Source organism: Callospermophilus lateralis, chromosome 1 (assembly GCF_048772815.1).
Source record: "Callospermophilus lateralis isolate mCalLat2 chromosome 1, mCalLat2.hap1, whole genome shotgun sequence".
Lineage (NCBI taxonomy): Eukaryota > Metazoa > Chordata > Mammalia > Rodentia > Sciuridae > Callospermophilus > Callospermophilus lateralis.
This window is the reverse complement of record NC_135305.1, coordinates 158,504,326-158,525,840: the sequence shown is the minus strand read 5'-3', so window position 1 is coordinate 158,525,840 and position 21,515 is coordinate 158,504,326. Positions and strand designations below refer to the sequence as shown.

General features: G+C 38.9%; 1 protein-coding gene across 6 annotated transcripts in view; it reads right to left on the bottom strand.

The window, feature by feature from the left end:
- Positions 1 to 21,515, bottom strand: part of Ccdc62 (coiled-coil domain containing 62) — a 42,784-nt gene that overhangs the window by 11,228 nt on the left and 10,041 nt on the right. For 4 of the 6 annotated variants that reach the window (XM_076845223.1, XM_076844933.2, XM_076845034.1 and 1 more), the window contains 6 exons: positions 18,836 to 19,007; positions 15,084 to 15,185; positions 8,423 to 8,511; positions 7,510 to 7,625; positions 5,200 to 5,928; positions 2,797 to 2,941 (listed from right to left, as the gene is read on the bottom strand). In XM_076845223.1, coding sequence (XP_076701338.1) covers positions 2,797 to 2,941; positions 5,200 to 5,928; positions 7,510 to 7,625; positions 8,423 to 8,511; positions 15,084 to 15,185; positions 18,836 to 19,007 — 1,353 coding nt within the window. The remainder of the gene's footprint in view (positions 1 to 2,796; positions 2,942 to 5,199; positions 5,929 to 7,509; positions 7,626 to 8,422; positions 8,512 to 15,083; positions 15,186 to 18,835; positions 19,008 to 21,515) is intronic. The other 2 variants (XM_076845317.2, XM_076844952.2) reach the window with 2 other exon arrangements.

Genomic DNA, 21,515 nt, shown 5'->3' with positions numbered 1-21,515 from the left:
TTGAAGAGGCAGATGCAGAAAGATTAGTTTTTTTGGTTCTGGGGACTGAACCCAGGGACACTTTACCACTGAGCCACATCCCCAGTCCTTTTTATTTTTTATTTTGAGACAGGGTCTTACTAAGTTACTGAAGATCTCACTGAGTTACTGAAGCTGGCCTCAAACTTGCCATGTGGCCAGCCCAGGCAACATAGACTCTGTTTCAAACATAAAAACTAAAGCCAGGAGTGGTGGCACACACCTGTAATCCCAGCAACACGAGAGGCTAAGGCAGAAGGATAACAAGTTTGAGGCCTCAGCAACTTAGCATGACTCTCAGCAACTTATCAAGACCCTGTCTCCAAATTAAAAAAATAGCTGGGTGCAATGGCACATGCCTGTAATCCCAGTGGCTCAGGAGTCTGAGGTAGGAGGATCTCAAGTTCAAAGCTAACCTCAGCAACTTAGTGAGGCCCCAAGCAACTCAGTGAGACTCTGTCTCTAAAGAAAATTTAAAAAGGGCTGAGGATGTAGCTCAATGGTTAAGTGCCCCTGAGTTCAATCCTCAGCCCCAAATAACTAAGTAAATAATACAAATAACTTAGTGGTGAAGGGCCCCTGATTCAATCCACAGTACCAGAAAAAATTAAAATAAAATTAATTAATTAATTAAAAGGTGCTGGGGCTGGGCTGGGTAGCGCACGCCTGTATTCCCAGCGGCTCAGGAGGCTAAAACAGGATAATTTCAAGTTCAAAGCCAGACTCAGCAATGGTGAGGCATTAGGCAACTCAGACCCTATCTCTAAATAAAATACAAATAGGGCTGGGGATGTGGCTCAGTGGGCGAGTACCCCTGAATTCAGTCCCCAGTACCCGCCCCACTCCCCCCACTTCAAAAAAAAGTGCTGGGGATGTGGCTCTGTGGTAGAGTGCTTGCCTAGCATGCATAAAGCCTTGGGTTCAATCCCCAGTTCTGTGCAAACAAAACAACAACAACAAAATTAAGCTGGGCATGGTGGCACACACCTGTAATTTAAGGGACTCAGAAGGCTGAGGCAGGAGGATCACAAGTTTGAGGTCATTCTGGGAAACTTAACATAGCCTGGCCTCTTAAAAAAAAAAAAAAAAAGAAAAGGAAAAAATGGCTAGGGGTGGGTATCTCAGTGGTAGAATATCCGAGGGTTCAATCCCACTATCACCAAAAAAAAAAAAAAAAAAAAAAAAAAAAAAAAAAAAACAAGGACATACATACATATTTATATATCAAACACCTAAAAGACCCAAGGGGCACTTTGCCTAAAGCCAACTGATGTTTAAAGAAAAAAGTGGGTAATTTGGATTTTGATTAATCACATAATCCAGACAAAACACTGACTTGTAGGCTCCAGCCTTGTATAAAGCCATTAATTTAAAAATAATTGAGCCTGTAGACTGGGTTTGTAGCTCAGTGGTAGAGCGCTTGCCTTGCATGCGTGAGGCCCTAAGTTCAGTCCCCAGCACCACATAAAAATAAACAAATAAAAATAAAGATATTTAAAAAAAAAGACTGAATCTTCTATAAAAAAATAATAATAATAATTGAGCCTATAATCCCAGTGACTCCGCAGTTCGAGGCAGGAGAATCGCAATTGTGAGGCCAGCCTCAGCAGCCTAGTGAGACCCTGTCTCAAAATAAAAAATTAAAAACAGTCTAGGAATGTAACTCAGCAATATAGTGCCCCTTGGCTCTAACCTCAGTAACACACACACATACATACACACACACACCTAAAAAACTGAAATAAAATAATGTCTTGGGTGGGCTTGAAAAACTGCATTTCTGGCAAGTTCTCAGGTGATGATGCTTCTAGTCTGAAGAACATATTTTTTATTTTTTAAATGTTTTTTTTTTTAGTTGTAGATGGACACAATACCTTTGTTTATTTATTAATGTGGTGCTGAGAATCAAACCCAGTGCCTCACACATGCCAAGCAAGTGCTCTACCACTGAGCTACAACCCAGCCCCCTGAAGAACATATTTTAAACAAAAACTCCTACTCTCGGGCTAGATTGTGGCTCAGCGGTAGAGTGCTCGCCTAGCACGTGCGAGGCCCCGGGGTTCGATCCTCAGCACCACATAAAAAATAAATAAAATAAAGATATCGTATCCAACTATAACTAAAAAATAAATATTAAAAAAATAAAACTCCTACTCTCAACAACTCCATCTTCCTCTTTTTTTTTCCTCTTCCTCTAGGCTCTGTAGGTAAAGAATTATAATATGGAAATAAAACTTTTGCAAAATTAAATTTACTGAATCAAAGCTTATTTTTCCTATTCATTATCTGAAATCAGATGGTAAACCAATTTTAATTATCTATTTTTTAAATATTTATTTTTTAGCTATAGTTGGACACAATATCTTTATTTATTTATTTTTATGTGGTGCTGAGGATCGAACCCAGGGCCTCACACACGCTAGGTGAGTGCTCTACTGCTGAGCCACAATCCCAGCCCTTAATTATCTTTTTAAAAAGGAGAAAGACCTTTTACTTAAATAGCTTCTAACTAAGGAAAAATATCTATCCCTGCTATAGTTTCTGAAACTTTACAGTACAGCTGCTGGAAGACAACATACACACAACCAGAGTGCCCCTGAGTCCAATCCCTGGTACTGGCCCCCCAAAATAAATAATAAATAAAAAGAACCTTAAAGTTCTATAACTTGAAAAACTGAGGAATGGTCAAAATTATGTGAGAGTAATACAGAAAAACTGAAGCATGTTGGATAGAAATGTTGCTTGAATAAACTAGGAGTTGGTAAACAAAACACAAACCTTTTTGCTGGACAAAGCTGCTTCTTTGTTGATTAACAAACCCTTAGATAAATTATTTTTATCAGGAGGGGCCTCTGTCTCATCCTCTCTTAGGGCAGACTTTGAAGAACTCAAACAGTGGGAATGCTGGATGGCAATTAGCTCACTGTGAATAATAAGATCAAACAGAAACAGATTATCTTACAGCAACCCTACATGCATCATACAGTATCATACCTAAAAGTATCTCAAGAAGACAAAACATGTTGTTGTTTTTTTTTAAAGAGAGAGAGAGAGAGAAAGAGAGAATTTTTTAAATTTTTTTTTTTTAAGTTTTCGGTGAACACAACATCTTTATTTTATTTTTATGTGGTGCTGAGGATCGAACCCTGCGCCCCGTGCACGCCAGGCGAGCGCGTTACCGCTTGAGCCACATCCCCAGCCCAACATGTTGTTTTTTAAATAAAGAAGCTCTAATTTGAGTATAATATTGGAAATTAATGCATTTTTTTTGCAAATAAGAATTAAAACAATATTTGTAGTTAAGGGTAACTACAGAATAGGAAATTTCCCTCCTCAAAAAAAAAAAAAAAAAAAAAAACACAAAGAGGGTGTGGTGGGGGGCAGGGGCTTAAGCATGCTATAGGCACTGAATTCACTCTGCTAACACTAAAGGAAAGAAGGTAGGTTAGTTCTAGGGACAGAATTATCCAAAAGGGAGGGGAAAAATTAATGCAGAGTAAGGTTAAACTTGTGAAAATGTTAGGTTTTTGGTTGCGAGGCCAAGTTTGTCAATGGTTGTATGGAGCCTTTTGTGAAAGTGAACCAGTGCCACAGTGGCTGATTCTCCTACAGTTGCTGGGTCTTAGGGAACATGGAAGAGCAGGTGCCTGTGGCTTCTCTCTCCACAGGCAAACCTCTATTTGTCAAATGGAATGGGGGCACAATGCGAATATTTTACTTAGATAATAGAGTGGACATACAAGTTCTTGTAATCTACGGAAAAATAGGAAAACATAATTATCTTTCCTACTTAGTCACGTATCTGTCATGTGATGCCTTGGCATGTGCCTCCACTGGCAGAACAAGCAGTTACCTCCATTATTTTAAGTCAGTCAGGTCAAAAGGGCCTTACAAGGAAAGGTGATTTTGAATTTGTTTTATACATTAAGTTTAACATATAAATTATATATAATTTGCTCCTCTATGCTCTCAAAACTATCCAATGCAAGCTTTTCCCTTAACATGAATGTTCTTGTGTAGTAGTGACAAACAGAACATTGTCCCCTAGTGATGATTACTTGCAGTCACCCAAAGATTTTTTTTTTTTTTTGAGAGAGAGAGAGAGAGAGAGAGAGAGAACTTTTTAATATTTATTTTTTAGTTTTCGGCAGACACAATATCTTTATGTGGTGCTGAGGATCAAACCCAGCACCCTGCGCTTGCCAGGTGAGCGCGCTACCACTTGAGCCACATCCCCAGCCCCACCCAAAGATTTTTAAAAACCAAATATGACTAGATGATATTTAATGAAACAACCAGGTTAATTTTTTTTCTTTTGCAAATGGCAGGATATGATTTTTAAAGGACTGAAGCTTCTAAAAGGGTCAAAGAACACTCCAAATAATAAGTACTAGAAAGAAATTTTAAAATGAAAATCAATACAATAATTCAAATAAGACTCTCAATATAGAAACTTCATCCTTTCTGTATTTTAAAATCTACGAGCTATGCTTTGTTAAAAATAGCAGACATTACAGCGCCACTCAACCACAAGATTCAGCAAATCTAAAAAGATGAACCTGAATAATTCAGCCTCTGCTAATATCTAATCCATTTTCATCTCAAAAACCTAGTAAATTTTATCAGCTTATTAAATACAAATATTCGCTTGCATGATTTAAAAAAAAAATGGGGGACTATAAAGTTGAAAACAGATATAAACTGGACCCAGGATAAGCAGTTGGATGGGGAATATGCCAAGTGACCCTGGATAAGGGCAAAAAGAAATTTTGATATGTGGTTAAAATAATGCAGTCTGGACACAGGAGGATACACTTGTTGATTCCAAATAGATCCAGGGGTGAGGAATGCTTCAGAGCAGCATTCCATTCTGCACAGTGACCCACCCATCTGTATTTTAATAAAACATATTTGGCCAACTCATTACTGGTTTTGTTTTTAAGTCAAATGTTTGCCTCAGGAGCCGGCCCCAGGATCAACTCCTCTCTGAAATCTAATACAGCCTTTGTATAATCAAGCACTCAACTGACTATGCAAGGGGTAAGCGGTCTGTCTTAAGATTTCCTTTGCAAACACTGCTGTGGTTTAACAGAAGGCACGAGGTGGCTACTGCAGCTCTCTGAACTTGCATGTTCTGGCACACACACTATGTGCTGGCATATAGATGTGAGCATCACTAACCTTGCCGAGGAGTTATATTTTGTTGCACTGACACTTCCTGAACAAGTGCACACAGATTTGTGGCGAACAATTCTTTGCACTTTAGAAGGCTTGAAAATGCTCATCCACTCCATATCAGACATGTGGCCTGGGGCTTCGATTATGAAGTTACTTGGGTGGCAGCACTTGGATTCATACAGGTCACTGTCACTCTGACATCCTTCATTCCTGGGGCCACATGACATCTCAGACTTTTCCATCAAGTCATGACAGTCCACATCCAGCTTTTCAGGTGGCTTTGCATCAGAGCAGTCGGTCAGGCCCAAGTAAACACTGACATCATGCCACTGCTTTTCATCAGGTAAAGATGCTGAACTTTCCCAGAGCTGCTTCTCTTCATTCTGAAACCTAATTCCACCACCTTTTGATGATGTTTCATGGATCTTGCACAATGTGATTTTGTTTTCGGGTTCACTCTGGATTTTTCCACCCAGGGACCAAGACTTTTGTTTCTCCATTAAGTCTTTTGTAAACAGAGATGATAAAGCAATTATATTTTTTTCCCCAGATTCAGTATTAATCTGTAGTTTCTTCCCTTTGCATACCTCACAAGAAATCTTGTCTGGCCTATTTTGCTGAGCCAATGTGGTCTCAAATTTTGGGTCCTTAACCAGTGACTTCTGACTTTTCTCCCTCTTAGCATCGACTTTTAGGTGGTTATTGTCAAGGTCTGATAAACACATGTCTCTGCTATAGTGGCATTACAAAAAAGGAAAGTTATAAAACACTTGATATCATTATTCTAAGTATTTCTCATATGCTTCATTAGAGCTAAATCCCAATAAGACCCACTGGTCTGATATGCAGAGCCCACTTCCAGCCTGATCTCCTCCAGGAAGCCTTTTTGACCACCAAGCCACAAGCACTTCCCCTTTCTCATCCTTAACTTCTACTGTACTTACTTTATAAATGACCCACTCCCAGCAAATCAAGGATATTACATAAATGTGACAAAATCTATTAGCATATCTTACTTTAAGATTTCTCATGTCACATGTATTCAGGTATTCTGATCTGTACTGGTCTGATCCCCTAGAAAACACAACTCTTTCCTTTTAAAACGACATATAGGCCATTTTATGCTTTTTAGGAGTAATCCCAACTCATCAAGTACCTCTCAGTGGCACTGACATACAAAGAGGAAAAAGTGACAATGTCAGGGGATTTTGCCCACAAGAGAATCCTGGGTGGAACTGGTGTCTACTGACAGTGGCAGTAGCTGGGCCACAGAGCAACAGGGTAATAACTTCCAACAGAGGCCCCAAAAAGAAAGCACAATAAGAGCTGCAGCACAGCTGAATTCCTGCTACACTGCCTGTAGCAATATTTTACACCCGTTTCCTGCAGCTACTAATCCCACTACATTTTCTTCCAGGGAAAGGAGATGCCATCAATGTCAATCTAATCCAGATCTGGGGAACTCCTCTACTCCCTCTTCCTTTTCACGGCTTCTTGTAACATTTCTGCTTGAAAAAGCAGACTAAATTTAATTGTTTAGTTATTATGCCTGCTAACTTTATATATTTATATTTTAATTTTACAGAAATTGGGTACAAGTTAGGAAAGTAGTCTCCTATTGATAAGGCAAACAGGAAAATCAGGCTGAGGGCAGGGATCTCAAAATAACCTTTAAACAACTTTACAAAATACTTCATGTTAAGTCAAAAAAGAATTCCAACTTAAGTGTGTGTTTATATGTAAATACATATAAGGTTTGAGAGCTAACGAAACAAATTGTATTGTTATATTGCGTGCATGTACAAGAATGTGACAACAAATACCACCATTCCATGTAGATAAACCAATACAAATATGTTTTTTTTTAAAAATTTGAGAGCCAATATGCCAACCCTTAGTGTTGAGCTCCAACTGCAGATACCAATGCCATTTTTGACGTTACTTCTTGAGGCAAGTATTAAGTCCTATGCATCTTGCTATTCCCTATTCCTGGGCTAGTGCCTGAACACTGTGGGTGCTGAATGAGTGAATAACTGAATGAAGGACTGGTTTACCTCTGGCCTATCTTCTACCCAATACAGATCAGATTTAATGATTTTACTTTTATCAAGTGGCTAAATTAGAATCATGCCTAAAATTCTCAAATCAGGTCTCACCATAACCTAGGACTATTATTACTTTTAGCTCATATATAGTATTTCCTACTACATGAGGAATGGTAGTAGGTCCTGGCCTGTGGTAAACACAAAGTAAATATTGATCCAATGATGCAATAAAAGCCAAGATCATAGTAACAGCATATGCTAAGATTACCTGGATGTCAGGGCTTTCGATTCCTCAATCTTTGAATCATATATCTGAATTAATTCCTGAGAATTTTCCACATTGAAATTAAGAAACTGGAGATCACTCTGTTGTTTTACATAAATCTGCCATAGATAGTGATAAATCAATATAAAATATAACAATGAAGCTAAATGGAGGCTACAATTTGTCACTTTCAAACCTTAATACATCAGATAGTTTGCTAGAGAAGTGTGCATTGCTTGCCTTTATTCTCCCTAAGTTCACCCTAATATTTGTTAGTATGGCTGACTTTAAATTACCATAAGCAAGATCCGATCGACTATGCTAAATGTATGGCTAGTGTAGTCAGGATTCCAAAAGTGCCATAGACAAAATTAATCAGTGTACAATTTCTTAGTCTGTTCATGAACATTTCCTTCCTAACATGTGGGAAGCCATTCTCACATGTGACTGGGCAATTCCCGGTTTGGGTCTGAGGCGCTCTGGCTAAACTGTGTAGGAGCTTTCCTGACCCTCTCCTGGTGCGAGAGCCTGTCCGTGTGGGGGTGTAACTGACCACTGACCCCTGACCCCGGCGGCCAATCACTGACCCTGACCTTGGAGTACGGCGCCCCCTCAACCTTCATTGGATGGAATCCTCCCCTGAATTTCTTGTTCCCCAATAAAAGGCTACTCCCTGGCGTGTTCCCTCTCTCTCTCTCCTGCTAGCCCTGAGTAATCCTTGCTGCCCTACCGGGTGGTTCGAGGTGACAGCCAGAGGGGGAGCCGTCTCGGACCTGGTCATAGAAAAAGGTAACTGAGTCTGTGTGTTTATTTCGATCTCACTAGTTAACTTTTATGCCAAGAACCTCTTTAATGAAACCAGTGCGCTGGTGGCATGGTGGAACTAACAGTGAGAGAAAGATAGGTGGGAACATACCTGTCTCAAATTGTGCAGTTCTGAATTCGTACGTTCTTGTTTTGACTTTGCGATATCCAGTAACTCATCTTTCCTCTTTTCTCTCTCTACTATTTAAGAACAAAAATTATTAAACACTTTTCATCAGCCATATCAACATGAACCTCTCCATTTCTAACAAGATAACAATTAACACGGTTGTTGTGTTGTTCCTGAACTTATTAAGAGCTTTACTCTATGATTCTGACTAGATTCTTTTTTTTTTTTTAGTAGATTCTTCATCAAATGAACAACTTTACAAAATACTTCATGTTAAGTCAAAAAAGAATTCCAACTTAAGTGTGTTTATATGTAAATATGTATAAGGTCTGAGAGCTAACGAAACAAACTGTATTGTTATATTGTGTGCATGTACAAGAATGTGACAACAAATACCACTATTCTATGTAGATATACCAGTACAAGTATGTTTTTTTTAAAAAGCTTGATAGCCAATATGCCAAGGTTATTTTTAGGAGTTGAGATTAAAGCTACCTACTTAGCATGCACGAATCCCTGGATTGGATCTCTAGCATTAAAAAAAAAAAAAAAAAAAAAGCCAAGAGCAGCGTTGACACATGTGTCATCCAGCTACCCCATAGGCTGAGGCAGGAGGATACCAAGTTTGAGGCCAGCCTCAGTAACTTGGCAAGACACTGTCTAAAAATAAAAAATAGAGCTGAGAATGTAGCTCAGTGATAAAGTGTCCCTGGATTCAATACTCAGTATGGGGGGGGGGGGCGGGAATCAGAAAGAAAAAGGTTTTTATTTTATTTGAGAGAGAGAGAGAGAGAAAGAGAGACAGAGAGAGAATTTTTTTAATATTTATTTTTTAGTTTTCGGCGGACACAACATCTTTGTTTGTATGTGGTGCTGAGGATCAAACCCGGGCTACGCATACCAGGCGAGCGCACTAGCGCTTGAGCCACATCCCCAGCCCAGGTTTTTATTTGTTATACTTATTTTTTAGTTGTAGTTGGACACAATATCTTTTTTTAAAATTTTTAAAATTTTTTTGTGGTGCTGAGGATTGAACCCAGGGCCTCACACGTGCTAGGCAAGCACTCTACCTCTGAGCCACAATCCCAGCCCCGAGAAAGGTTATTTTTAGGTGGAAGGCTTATTTGTCTTTCTTATTATAGGAATGGGATGGGAATGATTTCCAAATCTCTATACTTTTATAAGTTTTTTCATATTATACAAGTAACTTAGGACTATTTTCATTGTAAAAAAAATTCGAACAACATAAAAAAACATGAAAACATGACAGGGGAGGAAATCACTATTTTTGCCATCATGCAAGTCAATCTGATATAATCTCAAAATCAAGTCCTTCTTATAAATTCTCATTGACTAAAGATTTTTGTACCTCTAAGGAAACCTCATAAGTTAACAAATGAGTTTCTATTTGTAAAAGCCAGACACTCTTTTTAGGAAGTAGGTTTCCTACTTCCTAAAAACCCTTTTCACTTGCCAGATAATCACAATGAGAATTATCTTTAATATGCATAGGGATACAGGTCAAGTATCCCTAATGGATTCTAAGGAGGCTAGCAGGAAGATCTCAAGCTTGAGCCTAGCCTGTGAAACTTAGTAAGACCCTGTCTCAAAATAAAAAATAAAAAGGGATGAAGATGTGGCTCACTAGTAAGGAATTCCTATGTTTAATCCCCAGTACTGAAAAAAAAAAAATGTAAGCATGCTAAAAATACTGTTTAAAATTACCTACAGGCTATAAGTATAAGGTGTATATGAAACAATAATGAATTTCCTGTTTAGGACTCAGGTTCCATCCCTAAGATGTTTACTTATATATGTGCAACTATTCCAAAAATCCCAAAGACCCTGAAACACTTCTGGTCCCAAGTATTTTGGATAAGGGATATTCAACCTCAATCTACATTCTCAGTTTTTTAGTGCAAAAAAGACTAAGAGAGGTACTATTACTTTTTAAAATCTTCACTTTTTGCAAAGACTTTATAAACATTTTGCTGAAGCATGAATATTTTAGTGTGACCAGATTTGCAGTAGGGCATTTATATATATTATACATACATACACACTCATATATATGTATGTATATATATTTTAAACTTTTCTGTTTAAAAATTTGTTCTAATTAGTTATATAGAACAGTAGAATGCATTTTGACACACTGTATAAAAATGGAGCATAACTTCTCATTCCTCTGCTGTACATGGTGCTGAGTCACACCACTAGTGTAATCATACATGTGTATAGGGTGGGTAATAATGTCTTTCTCATTCTTCTATCTCCCCCAGCCCCACAGCCTCACCCCTCCCCTCACTTCCCTCTGCACAATCCAAAGTTCCTTCATTCTTCCCTACCCACCGCCCACAAATGAATATTTTTTTAAAGTATTTTTAGTTGTAAATAGACACGATATCTTTATTTATTTTTATGTGGTGCTGAGATTCGAACCCAGTGCCTCATGCATGCAAGGCAAGTGAACTTCTACTGAGCTACAACCCCAGTGCCACAAATGAATATTTTTAAACTAGCTTCAAAACGTGGAAAATAAGAACCTACAAGAACTAAAGAATCTAAGGTACTGTACCAGAAAAGATTAATGTTATTCTTAAGGAGAAATTATTTCACAAAGAACAGAGAAATCAAATAACAAAAAAACTGGGGCTGGGGTTGGGGATGCGGCTCAAGCAGTAGTGCGCTCGCCTAGTGTACGTGAGGCCTGGGTTTGATCCTTAGCACCACATACAAATAAACATGTTGTGTCTGTCGAAAACTAAATATTAAATAAATTTAGTTTAAATATTAATTTAATATTTAAACTAAATATTAAATATTAAAACTAAAAATAAATATTAAAAAAAATTCTCTCTTTCTCTCTTTCTAAAAAAATAAAATTAAAAAAACTTAAAAAATAAAATGCTTCCATTGAGCTTTAAAAAAAAAAATTGGGGCTGGGCATATATCAGTAGTAGAGAATTTGCCTAGCATGTGCAAGGCCATAGGTTCCATCCCCAGTACCACAAAAAAAAAGAAATTGATACTAGAAGATGTAAATGTTATTATTCTGATTTGATCATTACACATTGTATACATACATCAAATTCTCATATTGTATCCCATAATATTTACAATTATTATGTCTCAATTAAAAATAAATTTTGCCAGCAATTCAGGAGGCTAAAGCAGGAGGATCACAAATTCAAGGCCAGCCACAGCAACTTACCAAGGCCTGGTCTCAAAATAAATAAAAAGAACTGGAGATGTAGTTCAGTGGTAAATACCCCTGAGTTCAATCCCCAGTACTGGGGGAAAAAAAAAAAGACCCCTAATTATACATGTTGGTTTCTAAAACCGGATGCACCTGAAATGGAAATTTACAACTTTTACATATGGTTCTTTCATAAAAGAAGCTTTTTTTCACATTATTTTCTCTTAGATGGAATAGAATAAAAATATTTGCAATCACTGTACATTTGATACATTGCAAAAACATTTACGAACAATATGCGCTGCAGACTCAACTCTACCCAGACAGTATTCCGTTGGTGTTTGCTAGTGGATACAAAGGACCATGCAGAAAAAAGAGTGAGGAGTCCTCTGTGGGAAGTCACACCCCGCACACTTCATGCTCAGGCCTCCAAAGCAGATCTAAGCTCCATCTTACTTTTTCCTTTTTTGGGGGGTGGGGTGGGTGGGGTGGGAGTGGTGCTGGGGATCCAACCTAGGATCCTGAGCATGCTAAGCAAGCACTCTACCACTGAGCTGAGTGTCCAGCCCTTGATTTATTTCTTTATATCAGACAAGTCAACACCACACAAAACCACATAAAAACAATGAACTGGCATCATTTATATAGTTACATTCAGTTTATTTGAATTCAATTATATACATAAAGGAAAAAAGAAAAATCAGTTATTTAAACAGTGGAAGTGCCAGGCTTGGTGGCACACACCTGTAATTCCAGTGACTCCAAAGGCTGAGGCAGGAAGATTACAAGTTCAAGGCCAATCTGGGAAATTTAGCAAGGCCCTAAGCACTTAGCAAGACCCTGTCTCAAAATAGAAAATTAAAAGGGCTGGGGATATAGCTAAGTGGTAGAGCACACCTGGGTTCAATCCCCCGTGCCCCCCCCTACCAAAAAAAAATTGGATGTATAAATAAAGAATGATGAATCAAAAAGAAGGGAGCCCTGGAGGGGTGTGGTGGTTCACACCTATAGTTCCAGCTCCTTTGGAGGAGGACTACTTGAGCCAAAAGGGTCAAGGTTAACCTGGGCAGTTGAGACCTTGTCTGTAAAAAAAAAAAAAAAAAAGAGAGAGAGACAGAGACTGTTGAAATATCCTATAAACTTATTTTTCCTTTGACATTCCAGGGCATTTTATTTATAACATTTTTATAATACTAAATTCTTTTTTTTATTAATTTTTTTTTTTTTAGTTGTTGATGGACCTTTATTTTATTCATCTATTTACATTCGGTGCTAAGTATTGAACCCAGTGCCCCACACATGCACTGAGCCACAATCCCAGCTCTGTAGTACTAAATTTTTTGTAGACCTATGAGCTCCTAAGAATTAGTAAAATTACTAACACACAAATGTTGATCCAAAGATTCTCCAAATTCAATGGTAAAGCTAGGGATATGCTACATCTTTAGTAACATTAAGAAGTAATATAATTTTGAGAGCCAGCCATCCTAGAAATAATGGAAACAGTGACCTCTGGTGATAGAAAACTGCACCTTCCCCACAATTTTTTTTTTTTTTTTTTTTTTTTTGGTAGTACTCAAAATTGAACCCAGGGCCCTGTATAAAAGATTAGCTTAGCAGAGCTCTGCCACTGAACTAAAAAGGGCTGGGGAGCCCATTTATTTATTTATTTTTAAAGAAAGAATTTTTTAATATTTATTTTTCAGTTTTTGGTGGACACAACATCTTTATTTTATTTTATGTGGTGCTGAGGATCTAACCCAGCGCCCCGTGCATGCCAGGTGAGCACATTACCGCTTGAGCCACATCCCCAGCCCTGGGGAGCCCTTTTTAAAAAAAATTTATTTGGAGATGGGGGTCTCGTTAAGGCGTCCAGACTGGATTGAAACTTGTAATCCTCCTGCCTCAGTCTCTTGAGTAGCTGTGACACAGGTGTGCATCACCATGCCTGGCTTCCCCCAATCTTTAGTCACAGAAGATTAAAATTAAGAATTCCACAGTATTTGAAAAAATCTTAAATATAATACTGTTTTCTTCCCCTTTAATCTGTAGAAATGTATTCTTTTCCTAGAAGGAGGAGTATTGAGGCTAGGTAACAGTGTACACCAAAAAGCGTTAATCTAAATTTTCTTTTTTTCTTTCTTTTTTGGTGCTGGGGATTGAACCCACGGCTTTGTGTATACGAGGCAAGCGCTCTACTGACTGGGCTACATCCCCAACCCTAATCTAATTTTCTATTTGGAACTTCACCTCCAAATCTGTGATGCTCCTAATACAGACTACTGAAATGAAAGCCTAATAAAACCTTCGCTGACAGGGGTGTAAACAAGCTCTACACATCAGACATTCTCAATAGGGAGTGGGAAAGGACAGGTCATCATTAGTGGAGATTCTGGGGCAGTTTCATGTTATCAGAGGAGTGAAGACTGCAAATGGGGAAACTTGCTCAGTCAAGGAAAATGCATCGGCATTCTTATTTTAGGGTCATACTGATGCATATGAATATACTTACACTCATGACTTACACATGAATATTTTTCCAACTGCAATTACTACAGGTAATTAATTTGCAAAATTGGGAAAATACTGAATTCCTCATTTTTATTGGGGATTTGCAGAATTATAAACATTGTCCTTGCCAGGCAGTGTAGGGCATGCCTATAACCCAGCTATTTGGGAGGTTGAGGCAGGAGGACCGCAAGTATGAAGCTGGCCTCAGCAACTTAGTGAAAACCCTGTCTCAAAAAAAAAAAAAAAAATTACTAGTGCTGGGGATGTAGTTCCGTGACAGAGTGCTTGTCCAGAATGTATGAGGCCCTGCATCAAATCTCCAGTACAATCAATCAGTTAATAAACAGATGGGAAAAAATTAATTAATCAGCAGATAAGTAAATAAACATAAACAAATAAATGGGCTGGGGATATAGCTCTGTGGTAAAGCACTCCTGGGTTCAATCCCCAGTACTACAAAATAAAATAAACATCCTCCTTACATCAACATATAAAATTCTTTTCAAATAACTTTTTTCGGGGGGGAGGGACATGGTCTTGCTGAGGCTGCCCTCAAAAATCACGATCCTCCTGCTTCAGCCTTCTGAATGCTGGGATTACAGGTGTACACAACTGCACCTGGCATAAATGAGTTTTAAAGGAATATTATGCTTTCAGTGAGAAGAAGAGTGACAGGCTCAGCACAGGTCCTTATTTCACAGAAAAAGGAACAGTTACTTGGAAGCTTAATTACAGTTAAAATTCCCTGCCTGGTCCCCTCACCAATTCCTCAAAGGGCAATAAAAACAAAACAAAACAAAACAAAAAAAACACCAAAACCTGTTTTGAGACAGGTGTATTTCCACTAGCCTGTCATAGCAGTACCATAGAAAGTTTAGGTTATTAACATTTAACTATTCAATCACTGTAATTATTATTATTTATTTTTTTTACCAGTAAAAGCCAATTCGTCATGCAGGCAGCTTTTCTCTTGCTTAAGGCGAATGATCTCTTCTCGCTGCTCATTATTTTCCGTTGTCTTTTCTGTTAGGTCCTCTTCATAAACAGAAGGAAAAAAATTCCTCAAATAAATACTGGCTTCCTAGGAAGCTATACACTATGAAGAACCCTTATGTCCTCAGCACAAACTACCAGTTAATCTGAAAGCTGGACATCTGGCCATGTTCCTGGCAGCAACACTAGTCCAAGGTTTTGCTACCTCTTGTCTGGCTGGTCTCCTGCTCTGGCCTTGCCCCTCCTGCACAGCCTGGCTTACACACAGCAATCTTTACAAATAAAAACTGCCCGTGCCATTTCTCAATAAGAAGTCCTCCTACTGAACTCAGAATGAAGTCAATACCCTTCGTTGCAGACAATCTCAAAGCCAGTGTGACCTGGTTATGTCCCTTTCCTTGATCCTCTCTCCCTTCTTTCCTTCAGCTCCTAGGACATGGATGAATTAAAAGGAAAAATAAATTCAACTTTTGGCCTCTGTTTCTGGCAAAGATCTAAAATCCTGGCTTTCCTGTCTTCTGTCACTGGAAAGACTGCACCAGTTTTTGCTAATGAGGTTACTTAGGAAGGGCCAGCCCCTAGGTAGCTTCCAGATGGCTCTGGGCACAGCAAGATCTAGGGATTAAGAGAGCTGGAATTTTCAGCCCTACCCACTGCCTCCCAGAAAGGGAGGAAGGCCTGGAGACTGAGCTTTATAAAAATTTCTGAACAGGAGATTTGAAATTTGAGGAAAACTGGTTTGGTGAATACATGGACATATTCAGGTAGCACTCCAGAGAAGGAACAGGAGCTCTGTGCATGGAATCCAGCTCTTCCGCCTGCTGTTCCTGAACTGTGTCCTTTATAATATACCAGAAAACTAGGTAAAGTGTTTCCCTGAGTTTTATGAACCATTCTAGGAAACAATCCAACCCAAGGAGGTAGTTACTGCCAGTCAGAAGTAGAGGGGACCCCCTGAGATTTGTGACTGGTATGTGAAGTCTGTCTTTAAATCATGGGGGCTAAATCATATGTGGTGGCACATACCTATAATTCAGTGACTTGGGAGGATGGGGCAGGATGATGGCAAATTTGAGGCCAGCCTTAACAATTAAGGGAGACCCTGTCTCAAAAAAATAAAATAGAGACTAGGGATGTAGCTCAGTGGTAGAGTACCCCTCAGTTCAACCCCAGAACCCAAATCATCAACAACATCATCATCATCATCACCACCACCACCACCTGTGGGATCTGACACTAACTCCAGGTAGACAGCGTTGAGTTGAACTGAACTGAATTTTTGAACACTCAGTTGGCCTTTTTTTCCTCTAACACCAACAAATTTGTTGGTGTTAGAGGAAAAAAAAAAAGAAGAAGAAGAAGTCCCAACCTTAAAACCCACCCTAGTGCTTCTGTATTTTCTGTTTCTTCTGTCTGAAAGGGTTTTTTGTTGTTGTTGTGTTGTTTTGGTTTTTGGTACTGGGGATTGAACCCAGAGGTACTTTACCATTGAGCTACATCCCCAGTCCTTTTTCATTTTTTTTTTTTTTTTTTTTAGGATTTCTTTTTTAGTTGCAGATGGACACAATACCTTTGTTTTGTTTATTTATTTATTTTTTTTTAATGTAGTGCTGAGATTGAACTCAGTGCCTCACACATGCTAGGCGAGTGCTCTACCATTGAGCCACCGCCCAGGCCCTCCTTTTTAATTTTGAGACAGGGTCTGAGTTGCTGATCCTCCTCCCTCAGCCTCCCAAATCACTGGCATCATAGGTGTGTACCACATGCATGGTCTGTCTGGAAGGTGCTTGGCCCAGGTCTTCACAGGGCTAGTTCTGCCCACTGTCCAGTTTCGGTTCCCATGCTAACTCTTCCAATTTGCCACCCCAGTCCAATGAGATTAAATGAGTCTATTTCCTTCATTCTCTGTTCTAATTCCCAATATCCTACTTTTTTTTTTAAGTACTGAATTTGTAAAATATTTATAATACATAAATATTAATACAACAAGAATTTTTTCACTTGAATATTTCACTGAAAAATGGACTAAATATTCAATAAACACTGAATATTTACAATGTATTCCTGAATTATCAAGTGTTGATCTAAAGGAGAGGACAGAGTCTATTCCCACTAACGCAGGACTGTAATCTTAGTAGAAGCTACAAATGAAAACAAGATCTACGATATTTACCACAGGTCAAGATTTAAAATGCTGAGTCTTTTAAATTACATTAGCCAAGATAAAATTTCATAATTTCAGAATTTTTTAGTTGAAAGAAACGTAAAGAGTCATTTTTTCAGGAATACACAAGAACCTTCTCCACATCACTCTCTTGCTTGTTTTATCCAAGAAGACCTTGCTGCCTCCTGAGGCACTTCACACTACATAAAGGCAGAATGATTCCCCTGCCACAGTTCTGTAGCTGCTTCTAAGGTGGCCTGTTCCACAGTAGGGTCAGTCCTCTCGTCTAATGCAGCAGCCATTTATAAAATGTGATAGTATGGGTGCAGATTTAAGACTAAAATAATAGCTCCTCACCAGGCACAGTGGTACATGCCTGTAATCCCAGGAACTCAGGATGTTGAGGCAGGAGGATTACAAGTTCAAGGCCAGCCTCAGCAGCTTAGTGAGGCCCTAAGCAACTTAGTGAGGCCCTAAGCAACTTAGTGAGACCCTGTCTCGAAACATAAAAAGGGTTAGGGACATGGCTCAGTGGTTAAATGCCCCTGGATTCAATCCCCAAAGCAGAAAAGAAAAAAAAAAAAAAGATAGCTCTTCAATCAGTTTATTCTGTACCTCCCAACCTGCCCAACGGGAAAGGCCAGAGAAAAGTAGGGCTGCCTCCATACCCTTTGTAAATTTAAAGTCTGACACCATCACCCACATCCACATTTAAATATATACACTATATATAACAAATACATACAAAGGCATTTGGCATACTTTGCCTTCATTTCACTATAAAACTTCAAGAATCAGAGATAAGTGAACTGACATGGCTCTGAATCATAGGCTTGGTCCTACTTCAGACACCAGTCGCCAAGGCACTCTGGCAGACTGTTAGTGGTGACTCCTCATCCCTCCCTGCATATGACTTTGCAATGCCTCCTGCACAGAGCACAGTGTATTTCCCCACTACCTGACTTTGCGCTCAGCCACATCACTTGCTTTGGCCTACAGAATAAAGAGGAAGTGATGCATGTCAGCTCCAGGACTCCATCTTAAGAGTCTGCTTTTGTGTTAAGTATTGGCTTCACTGTGGGAAGAAATGCCTCCGCTAGCCTGCTGATGAGAAGATCCACGGAGCAGAGCTGCCCCAGATGAGCTTTTTGAGAGGTCTCTGAGTCCAACCAAGACCAGCCAAATCCCTCTTCCAACACTGAATTTAATAATTGTCAGGACCCATGCTGCTGAGACACTGCCACTGTCTGTTATGAGCCACATACCAGCAATTGCTAACTGGTACAGCCACCTAAACTATGGCAAGAGTTTTTAAAAAATATGATACGTTATGCAGTTTAACTCAATTTTATTATTTATCTTGTAACACAAAAATTGCAACATAATTCTATGTAAATGAAACAGACATTTCATGTTAGAACCCAAAGCCAGGAACAGCCCCATTCACTCTAAGATGAAGGGAACCCAAATGAAGAAATATATTCCCAACATAGCATATTACCATCTTACACTTGCTTCTCTTCCTTACCTTTTAATTTATTGACTTCGATCTTAAGTGTCTTCAATTTCTGCTTATAATCTTGCTTTTCTTTCACAATACAATTCTCCACCATCTTAGCATCACGTAAAGCATGCTCTAACATTTTAAATTTACCCGAACAATCTGCAATGTGATTGACTGCCTCAATAATATCTTTGTCCTAAAAATCAAGTTGAAAACTGTTAAGCTAGATTTTAAAATTCCAATTAATCAGTAAGAAAAGATTACATTTACTCAGGCCTCATGGTGCCCCGGTTTCTTTCTAAGCACTTTTCACGTTAACTCATTGATCTTCACCATGACTCTATGAGGTAGACACTATTACTGCTGAGCGATGGAGGAATCAACAGACTCCTAAAGGGATTGTTACTTGGCCATGACTGTACAACTAGCTAGTGATGGGGCCACCATTCGAACCCAGCTGACTGGCCTCAAAAGCCATGTGCTATCATTATACCTTACTGTCTCTTGGAAAGTTTAGAACCAGACATAACATACTGGCACAGCAAGAGAAATGGTGGCAGCATTTGGATTGGGAAATTATTCTCTGCATTACAAATAAATCTCTTAAGTTCAACATTTCCTCCCTTCTTTCAGTTCGTTAAGATGACCAGACTCTGGCCAGACATGGTGGCACACACCTGTAATCCCAATGGCTCAGGAGGCTGACACAGGAGGATCTCAAGTTCAAAGCCAGCCTCAGCAATTTAGCAAGGCCCTAAACAACTCAGTGAGACCTTGTCTCTATATAAAATACAAAAAAGGGCTGGGGATGTGGCTCAGTGTTTGAGTGTCCCTGGGTTCAATCCCTAGTACTAAAAAAGGGAGACAGGACTCCAAGACTCACTATGAGCTTAGCCAAATTAGAAAATATTATTATTGAGGGTCTTTGAATCACAAATAGGTATGTACTAAAAATCCAGTTAAACAATACCTAAAAGTCTAAAATAATAAGAGTTTTCAACCTACCCCACTCTCCTGAAATAATTATTATTAACAGGTTTACCCCTACTTAAGCATAAGCATTTTTTGCTACAACATCATATATGCATTTTGGAAAAAAAAACTTATTCTGCACATCTCATATTAGGAGGATTTATAAGGAGATAAAAAAAGGGTTGGGCAAACCATTCAAAAACCAATGGCGGACTGGGGTTGTGGCTCAGCAGTAGAGTGCTCGCCTAGCATGGGCAAGGTCTTGGGTTCGATCCTCAGCGCCACATAAAAATAAATAAATAATAAAAGATATTGTGTCCAACTATAACTAAAAATAATTATACTTAAAAACAACAACAACAACAACAACAAAAATGGAGCCAGGAGCGGTGGCACACACCTGTAATCCCAGCAGCTCGGGAAGCTGAGACAGAACGATCGTGAATTCAAAGCCAGCCTCAGCAAAAGCGAGGTGCTAAGCAACTCAGTGAGAGATACCCTGTCTCTAATAAAATATAAAATAGGGCTGGGGATGTGGCTCAGTGGTTGAGTGCCTCCAAGTTCAATCCCTGGTACCAAAAAAAAAAAAAAAACCACAATGGAAAGGCTGGGAGTGTAGCTCAGTGGTACAGTGCTTGCCAAGCATGTCGAAGGTCCTGGGTTCAATTCCCAGGCCTGAAAAACAAAGCATCCAAACCAACAAAAACTGTTGAATTATATGACCAGACCAATAGGAAACATATACACACACAAAGTCCTACTACATACAACAGCACAATTGTCAATGCCAGTAGATACACAACTGTCATTCTCTCTCTTTCAGCCTAAAACCTAGGGCTCCTTTCTCCCCTGATAAGCATGCCCTATAGGGCATTTGTTCTAATACTATTATTTTTTCATCAAAATAAAAACTCCAATTCTCCATGTGCTGCTTTTTCACAAATCCACTATTCTAATGTGGGGGGGAATATTTTTGCAGCATCTTCATTAATACTCACTGCTTTGCCAGAGAGTTTGCTAAGATGGACAGCATACTGGTTGGTTGGTTTTTGTTACTGGAGATTGAACCTAGAGGTGCTTTACCACTAAGATGCATCTGAAACCTTTTTTTATTTTTTTATTTTGAGACAGGGTCTTGCTAAGTTGTTTAGGGCCTCACTAAGATGCTAAAGCTGGCCTCAAACTTGAAATCCTCCTGCCTCAACCTCCCAAATGGCTGGGATTACAGGCATGTACAACCATGTTCCACAACCATGTTGTTACTGATGCCACTAAACTAATTTGTAGATTTCGATATTTGTTCTTTAATTTTAAAAAAGTTTGCCCATGATCACGTCAAAACAATGTGTTGGGAAAAATTACAAATGAATTAGCATTATCATTCAACCTCATCCCCTAGTTACCAACTATCAAAGACATGTAACATTAGAAGAGACTGTAGATCACTTTATATAACATTATGACTATATCAATTCCCTGACTGATAACAGCTTTCCTCTCCATTAAAAAAAAAAAAAAAAAAAGGGTTAGCAAGCAATTTGCCAATAACTTCACAATACCTAACAATGAGTACCGGGAAGAAAACAAGTGAACTCAGGCATGCCAGGCCATGGAATGGGCCTCAGAGACAAAAGTCCAGAAGTGGAGTCCTGCCTCCTCTCTCAATGCTTTGGGGACATGATTTTAAATTTGTCTCTCATTTTTTTTTTAAATTTTTATTAGTTATCGATGG